The sequence below is a fragment of the Eucyclogobius newberryi genome, unplaced genomic scaffold, assembly GCF_026437365.1.
Source record: "Eucyclogobius newberryi isolate DKJ021-1_F unplaced genomic scaffold, fEucNew1.0.hap1 SCAF_9, whole genome shotgun sequence".
In the NCBI taxonomy this organism is placed as follows: Eukaryota; Metazoa; Chordata; class Actinopteri; order Gobiiformes; family Gobiidae; genus Eucyclogobius; species Eucyclogobius newberryi.
The window spans coordinates 16,695,815-16,711,572 of NW_027316532.1; the positions used below are offsets into that span (position 1 = coordinate 16,695,815).

The 15,758-nt window shown below is 48.1% G+C and overlaps 1 protein-coding gene across 1 annotated transcript; it reads right to left on the reverse strand.

The window, feature by feature from the left end:
- Nucleotides 1–34: 34 nt before the first annotated feature.
- LOC140353619 (GTP cyclohydrolase 1-like) lies at nucleotides 35–1,285 on the reverse strand. Its single transcript, XM_072438265.1, has 6 exons — nucleotides 878–1,285; nucleotides 691–800; nucleotides 576–631; nucleotides 479–510; nucleotides 325–409; nucleotides 35–248 (listed from the first exon to the last, which is right to left on the reverse strand). Exons 1-6 carry the CDS (start codon nucleotides 1,092–1,094, stop codon nucleotides 122–124), a joined length of 627 nt encoding a protein of 208 aa, XP_072294366.1. The 5' UTR covers nucleotides 1,095–1,285; the 3' UTR covers nucleotides 35–121.
- Between the last annotated feature and the right edge of the window lie 14,473 nt (nucleotides 1,286–15,758).

Genomic DNA, 15,758 nt, shown 5'->3' on the forward strand with positions numbered 1-15,758 from the left:
CAGTATATTTCTTACATTTTTATTTCCACACAAACACATGTCAAACTGCTGATGATCCAGAGTCACACGAAGGTTCAGAGCGTTCAATATTTCACACAAAAACAAAGAGATGCCGATGCTTTTATTTCTTTGTGAAGGTGAGGACCTCGCTCCTGAGTTTGGGGTCGTCGTGGAACTTGCCCAACATGACGCTGGTGATGGTGTTGGCGTTGATCTTCTGCACTCCCCTCATCACCATGCACATGTGCCTGCGACAGACCCCGCCCCTTTATCATTACATACAAACATTCTTCTCATCGTCATCATAGACCTGTGAATACTGACGCTGCCTCGATGACCACAGCGACCCCTGCTGGCTCCAGGGCCTCGGTGATGGCCTCGGCGATCTGACTGGTGAGACGCTCCTGGACTGTGGGGTTCAGAGTTCAGAGTTAAACTGTTCACGCCCTCATCAAGGTCTGAGACTTGTGAATTTTACCTTGAAGCCGCCGACTGAAGACTTCAACGATTCTGAAAGAGTGAGACATTCCATGAGTTAAGCGATTTTTGCTAAAGATAAAACGTCTTTCACGAACCTGGCGAGCTTACTGAGGCCGACCACTTTTTTATTGGGGAGGTACGCGATGTGCACCTGAGAAAAAGAGCAAACACGTCACTCATGTACGCGAATAATGTTTGTGCAGAACTTACTTTTCCGAAGAAAGGCACCAGGTGATGTTCACAGAGGGAAAAGAGCTCGATGTCTTTGACCAGCACCATCTCCTCGTGGTTTTCGTCGAATAAGGCGTTGTTTAAGATGTCTGCGAGAAGATCAGACCGTCAAGCTGCTGCATGAACGCCCCATGAAGACAAATCTGAAGCAAGACAGAAGCCTCACCCGCCACCGTCTCCTTGTACCCTTTGGTGAGGAACTGCATGGCTTTGGCCGCTCTCAGTGGCGTCTTCAGCAGTCCGTCTCTCTCCACATCTTCTCCCAGCTCCTTCAGGATGCTGCTGTAGGCCTCCTCTATGCAGCCGGTACTGTTGTTCTCCTGTTTGTCGGCGCTCGGGCCGTCAGGGAACACGTCCAAGTACTTGTGCTCGGATCGACTCATGTCTGCGACTGGAGACCGGAGCTGCTGCTGTCGCTTGATCTCGCCTCCTTTAATCCGCCACTAAATCCACCTTGAATAATCGTGACGTGGACACGCCCCGAAGCGGCGAGTAGTGGGTTCAGTAGTAATGTGTGTTCCGCCTCGGTCATCACACTAATCCATTCTCTGTACTCTGCAGCACACGGTCGGAGGAGCACCATTTGACTGGTCTTGTGACGTCTCCTGGGCCCAAAATCAGGAAATCTACGACAGAAATCTGCATCAGATCCTTGGCTGTCCTATTTATAGAACACTGTGAGGTCATGTAATCCTAAGTAAATGGGCCAAAAGACAAACTGCTCAGTCACAGGTTGAAGTTAGGGCTCGATACCGTTCCATTTTCCAGTAGAAAGCTGTAGAACGTTTTCAGCTTTTGATTGAAATCCTTTGGCTCATTGGACTAAGCCTTAAACCAACTTTCCAAATCTATCAAATTTATCACAAATTGGCAGGGACAGGAATGTGCCCAAAGGAGTACCTCAGGGCTCCATCTTAGGCCCTATTATATTTTCTAGTTATATGAATGATTTTCCCTGCGACGAGCTGGCCACTGTCCAGGGTGTACCCCGCCTAAGGCCCACAGTCACTGGGATAGGCTCCAGTCACCCGTGACCCGAAAGGGAACAAGCGCTAGAAAATGAATGCATTAATGAATGAATGAATGATCTTTGCATTGACCTGTCAAATGTCAGTTGTCATTTTGATGCAGATGACACATTCTTTACTGTTGCTCACTGGAACAGATCATAACGGCTCCAGATATGAACCACAAACCACGTCGTCTGAAGGCCGAACGGCAAATTCTACCTGACAATTCTGACCTGTCTCAACTTAAAATGTATTAGTTCCAGAATGTTGTGATTTCACACAAACGCAATATAACGGTCAATATGTTTCATGAGTGGCAGTTCACCTCTTGGATATGTTTCCATGTAAAGTCAGGAAGTCCAAAGTCTCTCCTCCCGAGCCCAAAGCAGCAGAGTTCCCAGGTTTAGAGAGCGTGGCATTCAATGGGCTTTCAATGGGCAGCGGTGGGCTAAGCTAACAGTTTCTCACAGCTAATGCTAACTTATTAAAACGCAAAGCAAAAAATAAACAACCAATTACATTTAAAGTAAAGGCTGTCTGATTGTTTTATGTGAAGAATATCTCAGTTTGTAAAAAAATCATATGGGTCAACAGCAAGCCCCGCCCATCAAACATGGCCACCGTTTTGAGCCAATGGCAGCGCTTGTTGGTGCATGTCGCACGTTTAGTCCAACTCACGACAGGTTTAAGCAGCAGATCCAGATATTTTAATGGATCCGTGCTCAACAGAAAAGTTAGCGTTAGCGTTATTAGCATTGAGACAAAAACACGCCCCTTTATAAACACAAGTCTCCTTTGATGATGATATATTGTTGTAAATTAAATCAATGAAAATAAAGTAAGAAATAAGACATCCAAAGAATATTACGGCACGAAGTTCAAAATAAACGTTCAATTTAGTCGGTCAAATGTCCATTTTCAGATCAAATCCAAATATGTCTGTTATTTATTCTATCCAGTTCTTGAGTTTTTGTCGTCCATTTCCTTGCGATGGCCTTTTTCCTGCTGCCAGACGTATGTGCCAAAGGTATCCATTTATTGTGTCCATGGCAGGAGTTCTGAGGCCCACATTTCTACAACATTTAGCATTTAGTGGCACTTTGAGATGGTGTTATAAGAAACAGGACAACTTCCAACCGAATTCTGGTCCACCATTGTGAAATTCTTTGTCCGTCAAAACAAAATTATCTGCTCTTTCCCATTTAACTTTAATATATTATATTTAGTCGATTGGCTGTGCAAATTATTAATGCATTTATATAACTTGGATATTATTCCCTTTGAAAGCTCTGATTTACTGTTGGGGTTACAATGGTCGGTATTTTGTTTGAGTTCTTGGTTATAATAACTCCTTATAAACCTTATAATAAAAGTCCTGGATTTGTTCAACGTGTCAGAGCTTCACTGCCTGATCAAACTGTTTCTATTAACTTTAGACTGACTTAGCGATAGAATTAGACAGAAGCACTGACCCGAGCTAGCCCCGAGCTAGCCCCGAGCTAGCCCCGACTGTATTGTATCATATGACAGCTTTGTCTCTTTGTCCTGGAGGAGTCACAAGGTCAGTCAAGTGTCTGTCGTCCGTTTGGAAAGCTTTGTGAATGGATTGTGAGTGACGCGTGAAGCTGAACTCGTCGTGCAGTCACAACTTTACGCGGACGTTCCTCTTCAGTTCTGACCACAGAGTTGACCACAGAGTTGACCACAGAGTTGACCAGTCTCTGCACATTTCCATTGTCGTTTTTGACCATTCTTTGTTTGCGTCACATTCATGCAGACATGACTGACAGTGCCTCCTGAGCACCTCTCTGGGGAGGTGTTCTGGGTATGTCCCACTGGGAAGTGGGAAGACCCAGGACAGGCTGCAGGGACTATGACTCTGTGTTGCCTGGAAACGCCCCAGGGTGTCTGGGCTGAGGGAAGTGTGGGCGCCCCTGCTTAGACTGCTGCCCCCATGACCCGGTCCTGGATAAGCAGAAGAAGTTGATGGATGGTCCTGATTACATTATGTATTGTTCAAAGTGAAATATGCTAAGGCTAAAGACCAGGTGATCCTCATTAGAATATATTTGACCTCATTTTTGGACTAAGTTTCTGTTTGGTTGTGTTGTGTTGTGTCCTCAGAAGATATATTTGGGTTCTTACGTGATCAGTTTAACTCAGGCATCTTGATTGCATCTCAAATATTTCCCCTAAGTGTCACAAGACCAGTCAAATGGTGCTCCTCTGACCGTGTGCTGCAGAGTACAGAGAATGGATTAGTGTGATGACCGAGGCGGAACACAAATCACTACTGAACCCACTACTCGTCGCTTCGGGGCGTGTCCACGTCACGATTATTCAAGGTGGATTTAGATCAAGCGACGGCAGCAGCTCCGGTCTCCAGTCGCAGACATGAGTTGATCCGAGCACAAACAGGAGAACAACAGTACCGGCTGCATAGAGGAGGCCTACAGCAGCATCCTGAAGGAGCTGGGAGAAGATGTGGAGAGAGACGCCACTGAGAGCGGCCAAAGCCATGCAGTTCCTCACCAAAGGGAACAAGGAGACGGTGGCGGGCGAGGACACAATACCAAGCATGAAGATAGCAGGCTGTGATTGGTTGGGACAGATAAGTACAGGTGTGAGGAGCTTAAAGTGTTGAATTTGACAGATGTTTTCTTTCCTCACAGACATCTCAAACCATATTTCATGAAAACCACGAGGAGATGTTGCTCTTTTCTCATCATCCCGAGCCGTTCTTTGGAAAAGTAAGTCACTGAATAACAGACACAGATCTGTGGAAGTTTAACGTGATGAACTAGCGACACATTTAGCTGCAGTCGTCCAAGTATCTAAATGTTTCTTCTGGTTTGTTTCAGGTCCACATTGTGAACTTCACCAGTAAGAAAGTCTCAGTGAACCGGCTCGGTACTTTTACTTTTGTGTTCTTCCTTAATTCACTTCAAAAATAACACTCCAAAATGAACACATTTACAGTTTTTTTTAAAATCGTCTAGCTCTTCAGAGTTTGGTGATTTTGTGTTTTTGTTTGCGTAAAGCGAGGAACTTGACCGATAAAGAGTGTGTCCACAGTCCAGGAGCCGACAGGGGGCGCTGTGGTCACCTGGGGCCAGCAGGGGGCGCTGTGGTCACCTGGGGCCAGCAGGGGGCGCGGTCACCTGAGGCCAGCAGGGGGCGCTGTGGTCACCTGGGGCCAGCAGGGGGTGCTGTGGTCACCTGGGGCCAGCAGGGGGCGCAGTCACCTGAGGCCAGCAGGGGGCGCGGTCACCTGAGTCCAGCAGGGGGCGCTGTGGTCACCTGGAGCCAGCAGGGGGCGCTGTGGTCACCTGGGGTCAGCAGGGGGCGCGGTCACCTGAGTCCAGCAGGGGGCGCTGTGGTCACCTGGAGCCAGCAGGGGGCGCTGTGGTCACCTGGGGCCAGCAGGGGGCGCTGTGGTCACCTGGAGCCAGCAGGGGGCGCTGTGGTCACCTGGGGTCAGCAGGGGGCGCGGTCACCTGAGTCCAGCAGGGGGCGCTGTGGTCACCTGGAGCCAGCAGGGGGCGCTGTGGTCACCTGGGGCCAGCAGGGGGCGCGGTCACCTGAGTCCAGCAGGGGGCGCTGTGGTCACCTGGAGCCAGCAGGGGGCGCTGTGGTCACTTGGGGCCAGCAGGGGGCGCGGTCACCTGGAGCCAGCAGGGGGCGCTGTGGTCACCTGGGGCCAGCAGGGGGCGCGGTCACCTGAGTCCAGCAGGGGGCGCTGTGGTCACCTGGAGCCAGCAGGGGGCGCTGTGGTCACTTGGGGCCAGCAGGGGGCGCGGTCACCTGGGGTCAGCAGGGGGCGCTGTGGTCACCTGGGGCCAGCAGGGGGCGCGGTCACCTGAGGCCAGCAGGGGGCGCTGTGGTCACCTGGGGTCAGCAGGGGGCGCTGTGGTCACCTGGGGCCAGCAGGGGGCGCGGTCAATTGAGGCCAGCAGGGGGCGCTGTGGTCACCTGGAGCCAGCAGGGGGCGCTATGGTCACCTGGGGTCAGCAGGGGGCGCTGTGGTCACCTGCAGTCAGCAGGGGGCGCTGTGGTCACCTGGAGCCAGCAGGGGGCGCTGTGGTCACCTGCAGTCAGCAGGGGGCGCTGTGGTGTGATAAAATGTGAATATATGATTATATTTCTGTGATGTATTTTATCTGCATAATAGTGATATTTTATCTGCATCATTAGTCTAAGAGAAGAACGAGTGTGTGACAGCATTTGTTTGTGAAGGGGTTGTAAAGATGGGCCAAAGGATGTTTACCCTAGGGGGGGGTGATAACCCAGAGGAGTCTGGGTAATGTTTACCCAAGGCTTGATCTCTACGGAAAAATACCAAGTGCCTTGATGTGAGGCTGACCAATGAGAAATGTGACCCGCCTATTCCAGAATATCTAATAAAACCAACCAGCATGGGAAAAAACAGGGTGAGACGCAGGAGAGTCAGCCAGGCTCCTTACAACGGCCTGGCTGACACAGTCCCCGCGTTTTCTCTCATGCATGCCACACAAATGTCTGATGTTTCTGTGTCGTTTCATATTCTAGGTTGAATTGTGTTCTCGATGTGTTACGGAATAGCATCTGGTGTATGTCTAATTCCATGACATTTTCTGGTCCTATCGAGCCGGACGACCAGCTGCCCTTCGCGGAGATTGACGGGTGAATCGGTGAAGTCTGTGCACAGCTAAAGGAAGTCCACTTTTCCCGTGGCCGCCCATCGCACCTCAGTCTCCGCGAGGAGAGCACGTCGTTTCGAAGCAGCAGGAGAACACAGGCGACGAAGAAGGTCAGACAAAAATTTTGTGTGTGAAAAAGAGTTAGCCATAAAACGTTTTTATGCATTAGTTTGATATTTACTGGAAAAATATTGTAGGCTTATGGACGAGATAAGTTTCTCACATAAAGCAAGGCAGTTAGGTATTACTGAGGAAATACCCAGTTTCATATTACTGAGGAAATACCCAGTTTCATATTACTGAGGAAATACGCAGTTTAGGTATTACTGAGGAAATACCCAGTCTAGGTATTACTGAGGAAATACCCAGTTTAATATTACTGAGGAAATATGTGTGAATGTAAGCGCTGTGCACGAGCGAAGTAAGTAAGAGAGAAGTGTGAATGTGTGAATGAGGATTAATAGTGATTAACTAACGAGTGTGAGAATCACAATTAATCATACAAGGGTCACAAGGCGTTATTCTGAGAGATCTAAAATTTGCAGTCACGGGTGAATCTTAAACACCACGTTTATGTCCGGAGGAATCTAATAAGGAATTTTCTCTAGAAGCTTGACATTGACCGTGACTGTAAAGCAAGTGGCATTTCTCTCAGACGACCGAGACCACATAATGCCAGAATTATCACCCCAAACTGTAAAAAGACAAAGGAAAAGTCATAAGAGGATTTTGGAGGGAGACTTCCGGTGTGCTCAGATGACGTGGCAGAGAGGGGGAGATAAGGGGGTCAACAAGGCAGGAGAAGGGAAAGCAGTTCAGAGGACGCTCTGAACTGATGAAATAAGTAAAACTAAACTCAGCTGGTTTTAAATTTTAGTATTTCAACAAATTTTAAGGGTTTTTGTTTGATTGAAAACAATCCATTATAAAGATTGTATTAAGCTTGATAAGAGATGAAGATGAATTCAGATTTTTATAGATGGCCAATTTTTTGGGGAATGTGATCACAGACAGGACACTTCCTGTCCCCGACATAGAAGACAAAAGTCGTGTTTTTTGAGTGCACAGAACAAACCTACGTTTTGTTTTGTTTTGTTTTATTTTTGGACTTGACGGAAATTATCTTTTTGGACTTAATGCATGACTAGATGAAAGTACAGGACGAAAAGACAGAAGTGTTTTTAAATTTAGAATCAAATGCAGGCACAGGCCTGGAAGTGATAATGTGGGCAAATGAGTGACTACTGATGTTTTTGGACATAGGAGTAGAATGAGTAGTAAGTAAAGTGATAGTAAAAGTTATATCAGTAACTTATTTATTTGTATTATCATGAGGAAACCTCGTATTGCATGTAGACGTAAGTGAGGGAATAAGTTAAATAGTGACGTCAAATGCCCTCCCAGGAAAGACATGACTGTGTGTCATTAACTAAGGCAATTGATGCAGAAGTGGGGGGACATGGGAGGATATGGGTCATAAAGATAGTCAGAGATAAGGGGCTATTGACTGGCAAAGACTCTGGAGGAGTGTAGAGCAGCGTAATGCAGGAGAAGAATACATTTTATGAGACCCGCAGATTACCTGAAGATAGTGAAAACTAAACAGGGGGATGGGTAATCAATACATGAGTTTAGAAGCAGAATGACAGGGACATTATGAAGGATAACAGGGGAATCCCAGGGGATGCAGTGTCTGATAGTTATATCAGAAGCAATTAGAAAGTAAAAGCAGGTTACAAGTGAGGGTAAAGAGTAAGTGAAAAGAGAGAAAGAAAAAGCAGGTTTAGAAATTTGGAAATGGGTGTTTCCTCCGTTACAAGAGGAAGACAGAGAGAGAGACAAGGGGAAAAAAGGGTTGATACAAAATGATGTGCCTTATAACCAAGGGGAAGGTTTAGGATCATTTTGATTTTTAATACACATATAGACTTGTTAGAACAAACTAATACACAATGTTGTAAAGCACAACATGAGCAGGTGTGAGAGATTGAGTTTGAAACTCACCTGAAGCACATATAGAAGATTAGCACATATTACATTAGATGTGTGACCTTATTCAGGCCACACCCACAGAGGAGATGTGAAATTTGATGTTAATATTCTAAGTTGTGAACTGACCCTTATGGCCAGCTCAACGGGGAATTATTGAGACAATTATTATTGTTTGATGTATTTGTATTACACACACACACACACACATACATACGCGCGCACACGTGGAGACCAAACATTTAGAGTTTGAGACATTTAGAGTTTGAGACATTTAGAGTTTGAAACATTTAGAGTTTGAAACATTTAGAGTTTGAAACATTTAGAGTTTGAAACAAATGGTGGTAAAACAGATTTACAAGTTACAGATCGCAGAGGCAGTGTCGGATTACAGACACACAGGGTGGGACCCCAGCGCCGTGGAAGGGGGGGCTCAGCCAGGGATGTGACCACTGAACTGTGAAAGGTCAAGAGGTGACATTGCGGAGTGGAGAGACAGACGCAATTCCATCTCTTCCTTGATTACATCGTTGTAAACTATCTGGATTATTGAATTTTGTTTAAATGTAGAAGTTTGACAAATGGGCAAGGCCATTTATCAAAAGGGGGGATGTACGTGTAAACAAATATTCCGAATCAATAATTACAAAAAAAAAAAAAAAAAATTGTAAACAAGAAAACTGTTTGAAATACACTGAACTGTCGAAAAGACTTTGTTTATCACCACAGCAGAACGTGTTGGAGATGTGGTGTTTACAGTGGATGGAGCCAAGTGGACGGAGCAACACCGTGTCGTCCTCACCATTGGAGGGACGAGAACATGGGTGCTCTCATGGGAAAGTGAGAGAAAAGTCTGGACAACACAGCACCAGATCCATAACATCGCAGACGCAGGACTTCGTTTGTATGAGTTTTGTCCAGAGTCTACGGTAGAGTACGATACTCTGCTACAATGGACGAGAGACAGAGGCTACGGTGCGCAGAGTACCATACTCTGTGGAAAAAGAATCAACAGTTATCATCATCACAGCGATGACGGTAATATGGGTGCTGAACACCTGTATTATGCACGGGACAATCGGGACAATCGGGACAATCAGGACAATCGGGACAATCGGGACAATCGATCAACATACACAGACCTGGAATAGAGGGAAGAAAATAAGTGATCAACTTGAAAGGTTATGAAATGCATGATGTGTAATAATGTACAATGTATAATTGACATGACAGAAGCTGAAGAAACACAATGGCATATTATACAGCCACTGTTGTTTGCGCTACCTAAGAGAGTTCTTTTTTATCTGCTACAACATAACTACATGTAATGTTAATGAGATTATGAATTGAGATGGGAAATGTACCAGTTCATATGTGTCATAGGTGTGACCGAAGCGAGCAGCGGGAGGAGGTCTCTTAAGAAACCAAGAGAGGACGTATGGTGATGTGGGGACACTTGTGGGACGTTGTGCCTATGTATCCCTTTTGTGGCCAGCCATGGTCATAACAAAGATCAGCATCACCCAGAACCATACCGCAGGGTCAAGGTCGAGAGGTTAGTGGACAGTCTGGTCCCAGTAGCACCTGATACTACGTATTTGATTCTATTGGGGTGTCCAGAGAGGTCCCTGACGAGTCAAAGTGACTGACCAGAGAGCAGTGGGTTTAAAGGGCTTTCCGCTTGTACTTCTATATTTCCCATCACACCGCACAAATTATAGACAAGATAAATTGTCTGTTTGTCAAATTACAGAGATTGACCAATCTGACTCAAAATTTAGGACAGTAATGCAGTAGAAATGTTGTGGGCCGAGAGAAAAGAAGTGTGTTCAATGTTTGAGAAATGTGCATAATTTTTTAAGTGTAAAAGTGTCATTTTAACACCAATATGAAAGACATGTTGAAAACTGAAAAGAGTAATGTGTTTGGCTTATGAGACAGAAGACTAATGCTTTGATAAACAGGAGGGAAATGTGATAAAATGTGAATATATGATTATATTTCTGTGATGTATTTTATCTGCATAATAGTGATATTTTATCTGCATCATTAGTCTAAGAGAAGAACGGGTGTGTGACAGCATTTGTTTGTGAAGGGGTCGTATAGATGGGCCAAAGGATGTTTACCCTAGGGGGGGGTGATAACCCAGAGGAGTCTGGGTAATGTTTACCCAAGGCTTGATCTCTACGGAAAAATACCAAGTGCCTTGATGTGAGGCTGACCAATGAGAAATGTGACCCGCCTATTCCAGAATATCTAATAAAACCAACCAGCATGGGAAAAAACAGGGTGAGACGCAGGAGGGTCAGCCAGGCTCCTTACAACGGCCTGGCTGACACAGTCCCCGCGTTTTCTCCCATGCATGCCACACAAATGTCTGATGTTTCTGTGTCGTTTCATATTCTAGGTTGAATTGTGTTCTCGATGTGTTACGGAATAGCATCGGTGTATGTCTAATTCCATGACATGTGGTCACCTGGGGTCAGCAGGGGGCGCTGTGGTCACCTGCAGTCAGCAGGGGGCGCTGTGGTCACCTGGAGCTACTGGAATTAAATGTGTAATAAAATAAATTCTTACAATCGTCAGTGTGTTCTTATAAATACTACAATGGTGATTAATTACATTCATCTTAAAACTGTTCAAGAGGTTTAGTCTCATTTTGTCCAGTTTGTGTCATATTTCTTTGAACCATCAACACTAGTGCGAGAAAAAATGTTTTACAAACGCTCCACAAAAGGTCATATTTGAGTCGACACAACTTTGAGAACGAGAAATTTCACTTTTTTATTTTGAGAAAACTTCATATCTAATGTTTTATCCTCATGAAATACAAACTAGAGGTAAGTCCAGAGATATTAGAGTTAAACCAGGTAAAAACGTCGTGACAATAAATGAATCTATACAGATCCTTTAATAGATCCATCCATCCATTCATCCATTTTCTGCCGCTTTATCCGGGGCCGGGTCGCGAGGGCAGCAGTCTGAGCAGGGACTCCCAGACTTCCTCCACCCCAGACACTTCCTCCAACTCCTCCGGGGGGATCCCGAGGCGTTCCCAGGCCAGCCGAGAGACATAGTCTCGAGCGTGTCCTGGGTCTTCCCCGGGGCCTCTTCCCGGTGGGACATGCCTGAAACACCTCCCAAGGGAGGCGCCCAGGAGGCTCCGGAACAGATGCCCGTGCCACCTCAGCTGGCTCCTCTTGACGTGGAGGAGCAGCGGCTCTATTTCGAGCTCCCCCCGTGTGGCCGAGTTCCTCACCCTATCTCTAAGGGAGCGCCCAGCCACACGGCGGAGGAAACTCATTTCGACCGCTTGTATCCGCAATCTTGTTCTTTCGGTCATTACCCAAAGCTCATGACCATAGGTGAGGTCAGAACGTAGAGTGACCGGTAAATTGAGAGCTTTGCCTTTCGGCTCAGCTTCCTCTTTACCACAACGGTCCGATGCAGCGACTGCATCACTGCAGCCGCTGCACCGATCCGCCTGTCAATCTCACGCTCCATCCTTCCCTCACTCGTGAACAAGACCCCGAGATACTTGAACTCCTCCACTTGGGGCAAGGACTCCCCACCCACCTGGAGAGGGCAAGGCACCTTTTTCCGGTCGAGAACCATGGCCTCGGATTTGGAGGTGCAAGATTCTCATCCCAGCCGCTTCACACTCGGCTGCAAACCGTCCCAGTGCATGTTGCAGGTCTGATGGAGCCATCAAGACAACATCGTCTGCAAACAGCAGAGATGAGATCCTGTGGTCCCCAAACCGGACACCCTCCGACCCCTGACTGCCCCTAGAAATTCTGTCCATAAAAATTATGTACAGAACCGGTGACAAAAGGCAGCCCTGGTGGAGTCCAACATGCACTGGGAACAGGTCTGACTTACTGCCGGTGAGGCGAACACAGCTCATGCAAAGGGCCCCGGACCCCGTACTCCCGGAGCACCCCCCAAAGGACACCCCGAGGGACACGGTTGAAAGCCTTCTCCAGATCCTCAAAGCACATGTGGACTGGTTGGGCAAACTCCCATGAACCCTCGAGCACCCGATGGAGGGTATAGAGCTGGTCCAGTGTTCCACGACCGGGATGAAAACCACTCTGCTCCTCCTGAATCCGAGGTTTGACTATCGGTCGGATTCTCCTCTCCAGTACCTTGGAATAGACCTTACCGGGGAGGCTGAGGAGTGTGATCCCTCTGTAGTTGGAACACACCCTCCGGTCCCCCTTCTTGAACAGAGGGACCACCACCCCGGTCTGCCAGTCCAGAGGCACGATCCCCGACCGCCACGTGATGTTGCAGTGACGTGTCAGCCAGGACAGTCCTACAACATCCAGAGACTTTAGGTACTCAGGGCGGATCTCATCCACCCCCGGAGCCCTGCCACCGAGGAGTTTGCAAACAACCTCAGTGACTTCAGCTTAGGTGATGGATGAGTCAGCCTCTGAGTCCCCGGTCTCTACTTCCTCTTCGGAAGACGTGACTGAGGGATTAAGGAGATCCTCAAAGTATTCCTTCCACCGTCCGACGACATCCCCAGTCGAGGTCAGCAGGCCTCCACCCGCACCGTAAACGGTGTTGGTGAGGCACTGCTTCCCCCTCCTGAGGCGCCGGACGGTTTGCCAGAATTTCTTTGGTGCCGACCGATAGTCCTCCTCCATGGTTTCCCCGAACTCCTCCCAGGCCCGGGTTTTTGCCTCTGCGACAGCACCGCGGCTCGCTTGGCCTGCCGATACCTGTCGATGACCTCAAGAGACCTACAAGCCAGAGTGGCCTGATAGGACTCCTTCTTCAGTCTGACGGCATCCCTTACTTCCGGTGTCCACCACCGGGTTCGGGGGTTGCCGCCACGACAGGCACCGGAGACCTTGCGACCACAGCTCCGAGCAGCCGCATCAACAATGGAGGCGGAGAACATGGTCCAATCGGACTCAATGTCCCCAGCCTCCCCCGGGACATGGGAGAAGCTCTCCCGGAGGTGCGAGTTGAATACCCTACTGACAGAGGGCTCCACAAGACGTTCCCAACAGACCCTCACAATGCCCTTGGGTCTGCCAAGTCTGTCCGGCTTCCTCCTCCGCCAGCGGATCCAACTCACCACCTTTAATGGATTGTGGACAAAACATCTCAAATCCTGAGGCAAAAGTGGAACTGGGATCAACCTCAGAATATCACACAATATGAAAAGTCCAGGTGCTTTTATTAATAAGTGACTTCATCACACGATTTAAAGACATTTACAATTGTTTTTAGAAATGTTGACTTAATATAGATTATTAACGACTTTTACCACTCAATACACGTCACAAACTTCAACAAATTTAGCTTTTTATGAAGATGAAACGCAACGTCGGAGCATTTTTCTCATCTTTTGTGCTGGAAAAGAGAAAATAAAGTTTACCCTGAAAACACAAAATAAACACTTTGCATTTAGTCAGTTTATATCTAAGACAATGTGTTCTGTGAATAATAAAATAAAATAAATAAAATAAATAAAATAAATAAAATAAATAAAATAAATAAAATAAATAAAATAAATAAAATAAATAAAATAAATGTGTCTATACCGAGGCCAGGAGCTTCTCGCTACTAGCTGTGAGGGGACCAGGACCTTCTCACTGTGAGGGAAACAGGACCAAGACCTTCTCACTGTGAGGGAACCAGGACCTTCTCGCTGTGAGGGAAACAGGACCTTCTCGCTGTGAGGGAAACAGGACCAGGACCTTCTCGCTGTGAGGGAAACAAGACCTACTCGCTGTGAGGGAAACAAGACCTACTCGCTGTGAGGGAAACAAGACCTTCTCGCTGTGAGGGAAACAAGACCTTCTCGCTGTGAGGGAAACAAGACCTACTCGCTGTGAGGGAAACAAGACCTACTTGCTGTAAGGGAAACAGGACCAGGACCTTCTCGCTGTGAGGGAAACAGGACCTTCTCGCTGTAAGGGAAACAAGACCTACTCGCTGTGAGGGAAACAGGACCTTCTCGCTGTGAGGGAACCAGGACCTTCTCGCTGTGAGGTAACCAGGAGCTCTGAGCTGTGCGGGGGGGGCAGCCTGTGCTCGGCCGCCTGCTCGCTCGCGTCGGTGGCTCGCGTGCCTCTTCTTTGACCGCTCGTGCGTAACCTCTCTCTTTCTTCCCTGTTTTTTTTTTTTTTTAAGTGCTTCCTTCCACTCCAGCGACCTCGTCACGCTGATGTGTGAAGTGGGACGTGACGCGGCGCGAGTGGAGAGGTCACGGGCTCCCACTGCCTGGATACATACAGTCTAATATTAGAAGCTTTCCTTGATTTGTTCGCCGCGTCTCCCGCCGAGTCCCGCGCACATGGCAACAGCCCGGCCAATCGGATCCCAGCAGAGCCCTGAGCCCCTCTTCCTCTGGATAGCAACAGTGGCATCCCTGCTTTATTTATTTATCTAGGCTGGGCTTTTTCCCACCCACTCGCTCCAGTCCGCGCTCAGCATCGCTCTCAAACTGTCAAGTGCACTTTCCACAGACTCATTCACTCATTTGTGGCTTTTTTTGGAGACGCCGCTGCACGATTTCCGAGCTAATTTACGAGCAGATCTTTTTCTTAATTGTTGAAAGAGTTTTTTTTTTTCTTTTTTGAACTAAAAAAAAGAAACAACACTAGGGAAAAGAAGTCAATGCACATGGGGAATGCGTCGGTGGAAGTATGTCGTTCCCGGAGCTGATCGTTCTGGATAAAGAGAATGATCCGGAGCCTTGAACGTGGGACTGTGATGGGACGGACATGAGGGGAGAGAGGGCGCCGTTTGGAGCTGGCGACGGCGGTCTGACGAGCCGCTGCCCATGATAGGACGCGAGCGGGGGGGGTGGAGGGACGGGCGATGGCGTGATGACCCAGGACGGTGGTTGGTTTGCGCTGAGCCACGTGTGTCGTTTTGCCCCGACGTCGCTGCCGAGCGTCGCGGAGGTCGACGGGAACGCTCCTCCGCCACGCCGCGGCCCAGGTAGGTGCCCGGGCCGTCCCGCAGCGGGTTCTCAGGGAAGGGGGGATCCGAGCTGCGTCACTATGGGGGCACGGGCTGCGCCAGAAGTTTGCAGCGCGTCGTGTAAACCCTCGGCGTGGTTTCTTCACTCGGCTTAGGGTCTGGACGATGGCGAGCTCGAAAGGCGGGGGGGGGGACGACATGGCGTACGAAAGCCGCCCGATTCGTGGGGGCCGTCTGCCGCTGGAGGAGAACCAAATACTTTTAGGTTGAGTTCCCGAGGCGAGCAGATGATATGCTAGGATTGGGACGAGTTGGTCTTCTGGACGATGGAAAAAACGATGCGTAGAGCTTTAGAAGTAAACATTCGACTTTTCAGCTTTATTTTGGCAGCACAATCTGTGTTTTCTGTCGACTAATGGCT

Bases quoted from the DNA above. Each gene is read 5' to 3' on its own strand.
- LOC140353619 (XM_072438265.1), bottom strand. From the start codon at position 1,094: ATGAGTCGATCCGAGCACAAGTACTTGGACGTGTTCCCTGACGGCCCG. The intron at 632-690 runs GTAAGTTCTGCA...TCTTTTTCTCAG, and splicing joins TGGTGCCTTTCTTCGGAAAA to GTGCACATCGCGTACCTCCC. The intron at 410-478 runs GTAAAATTCACA...TGAACCCCACAG, and splicing joins CTTCAGTCGGCGGCTTCAAG to TCCAGGAGCGTCTCACCAGT.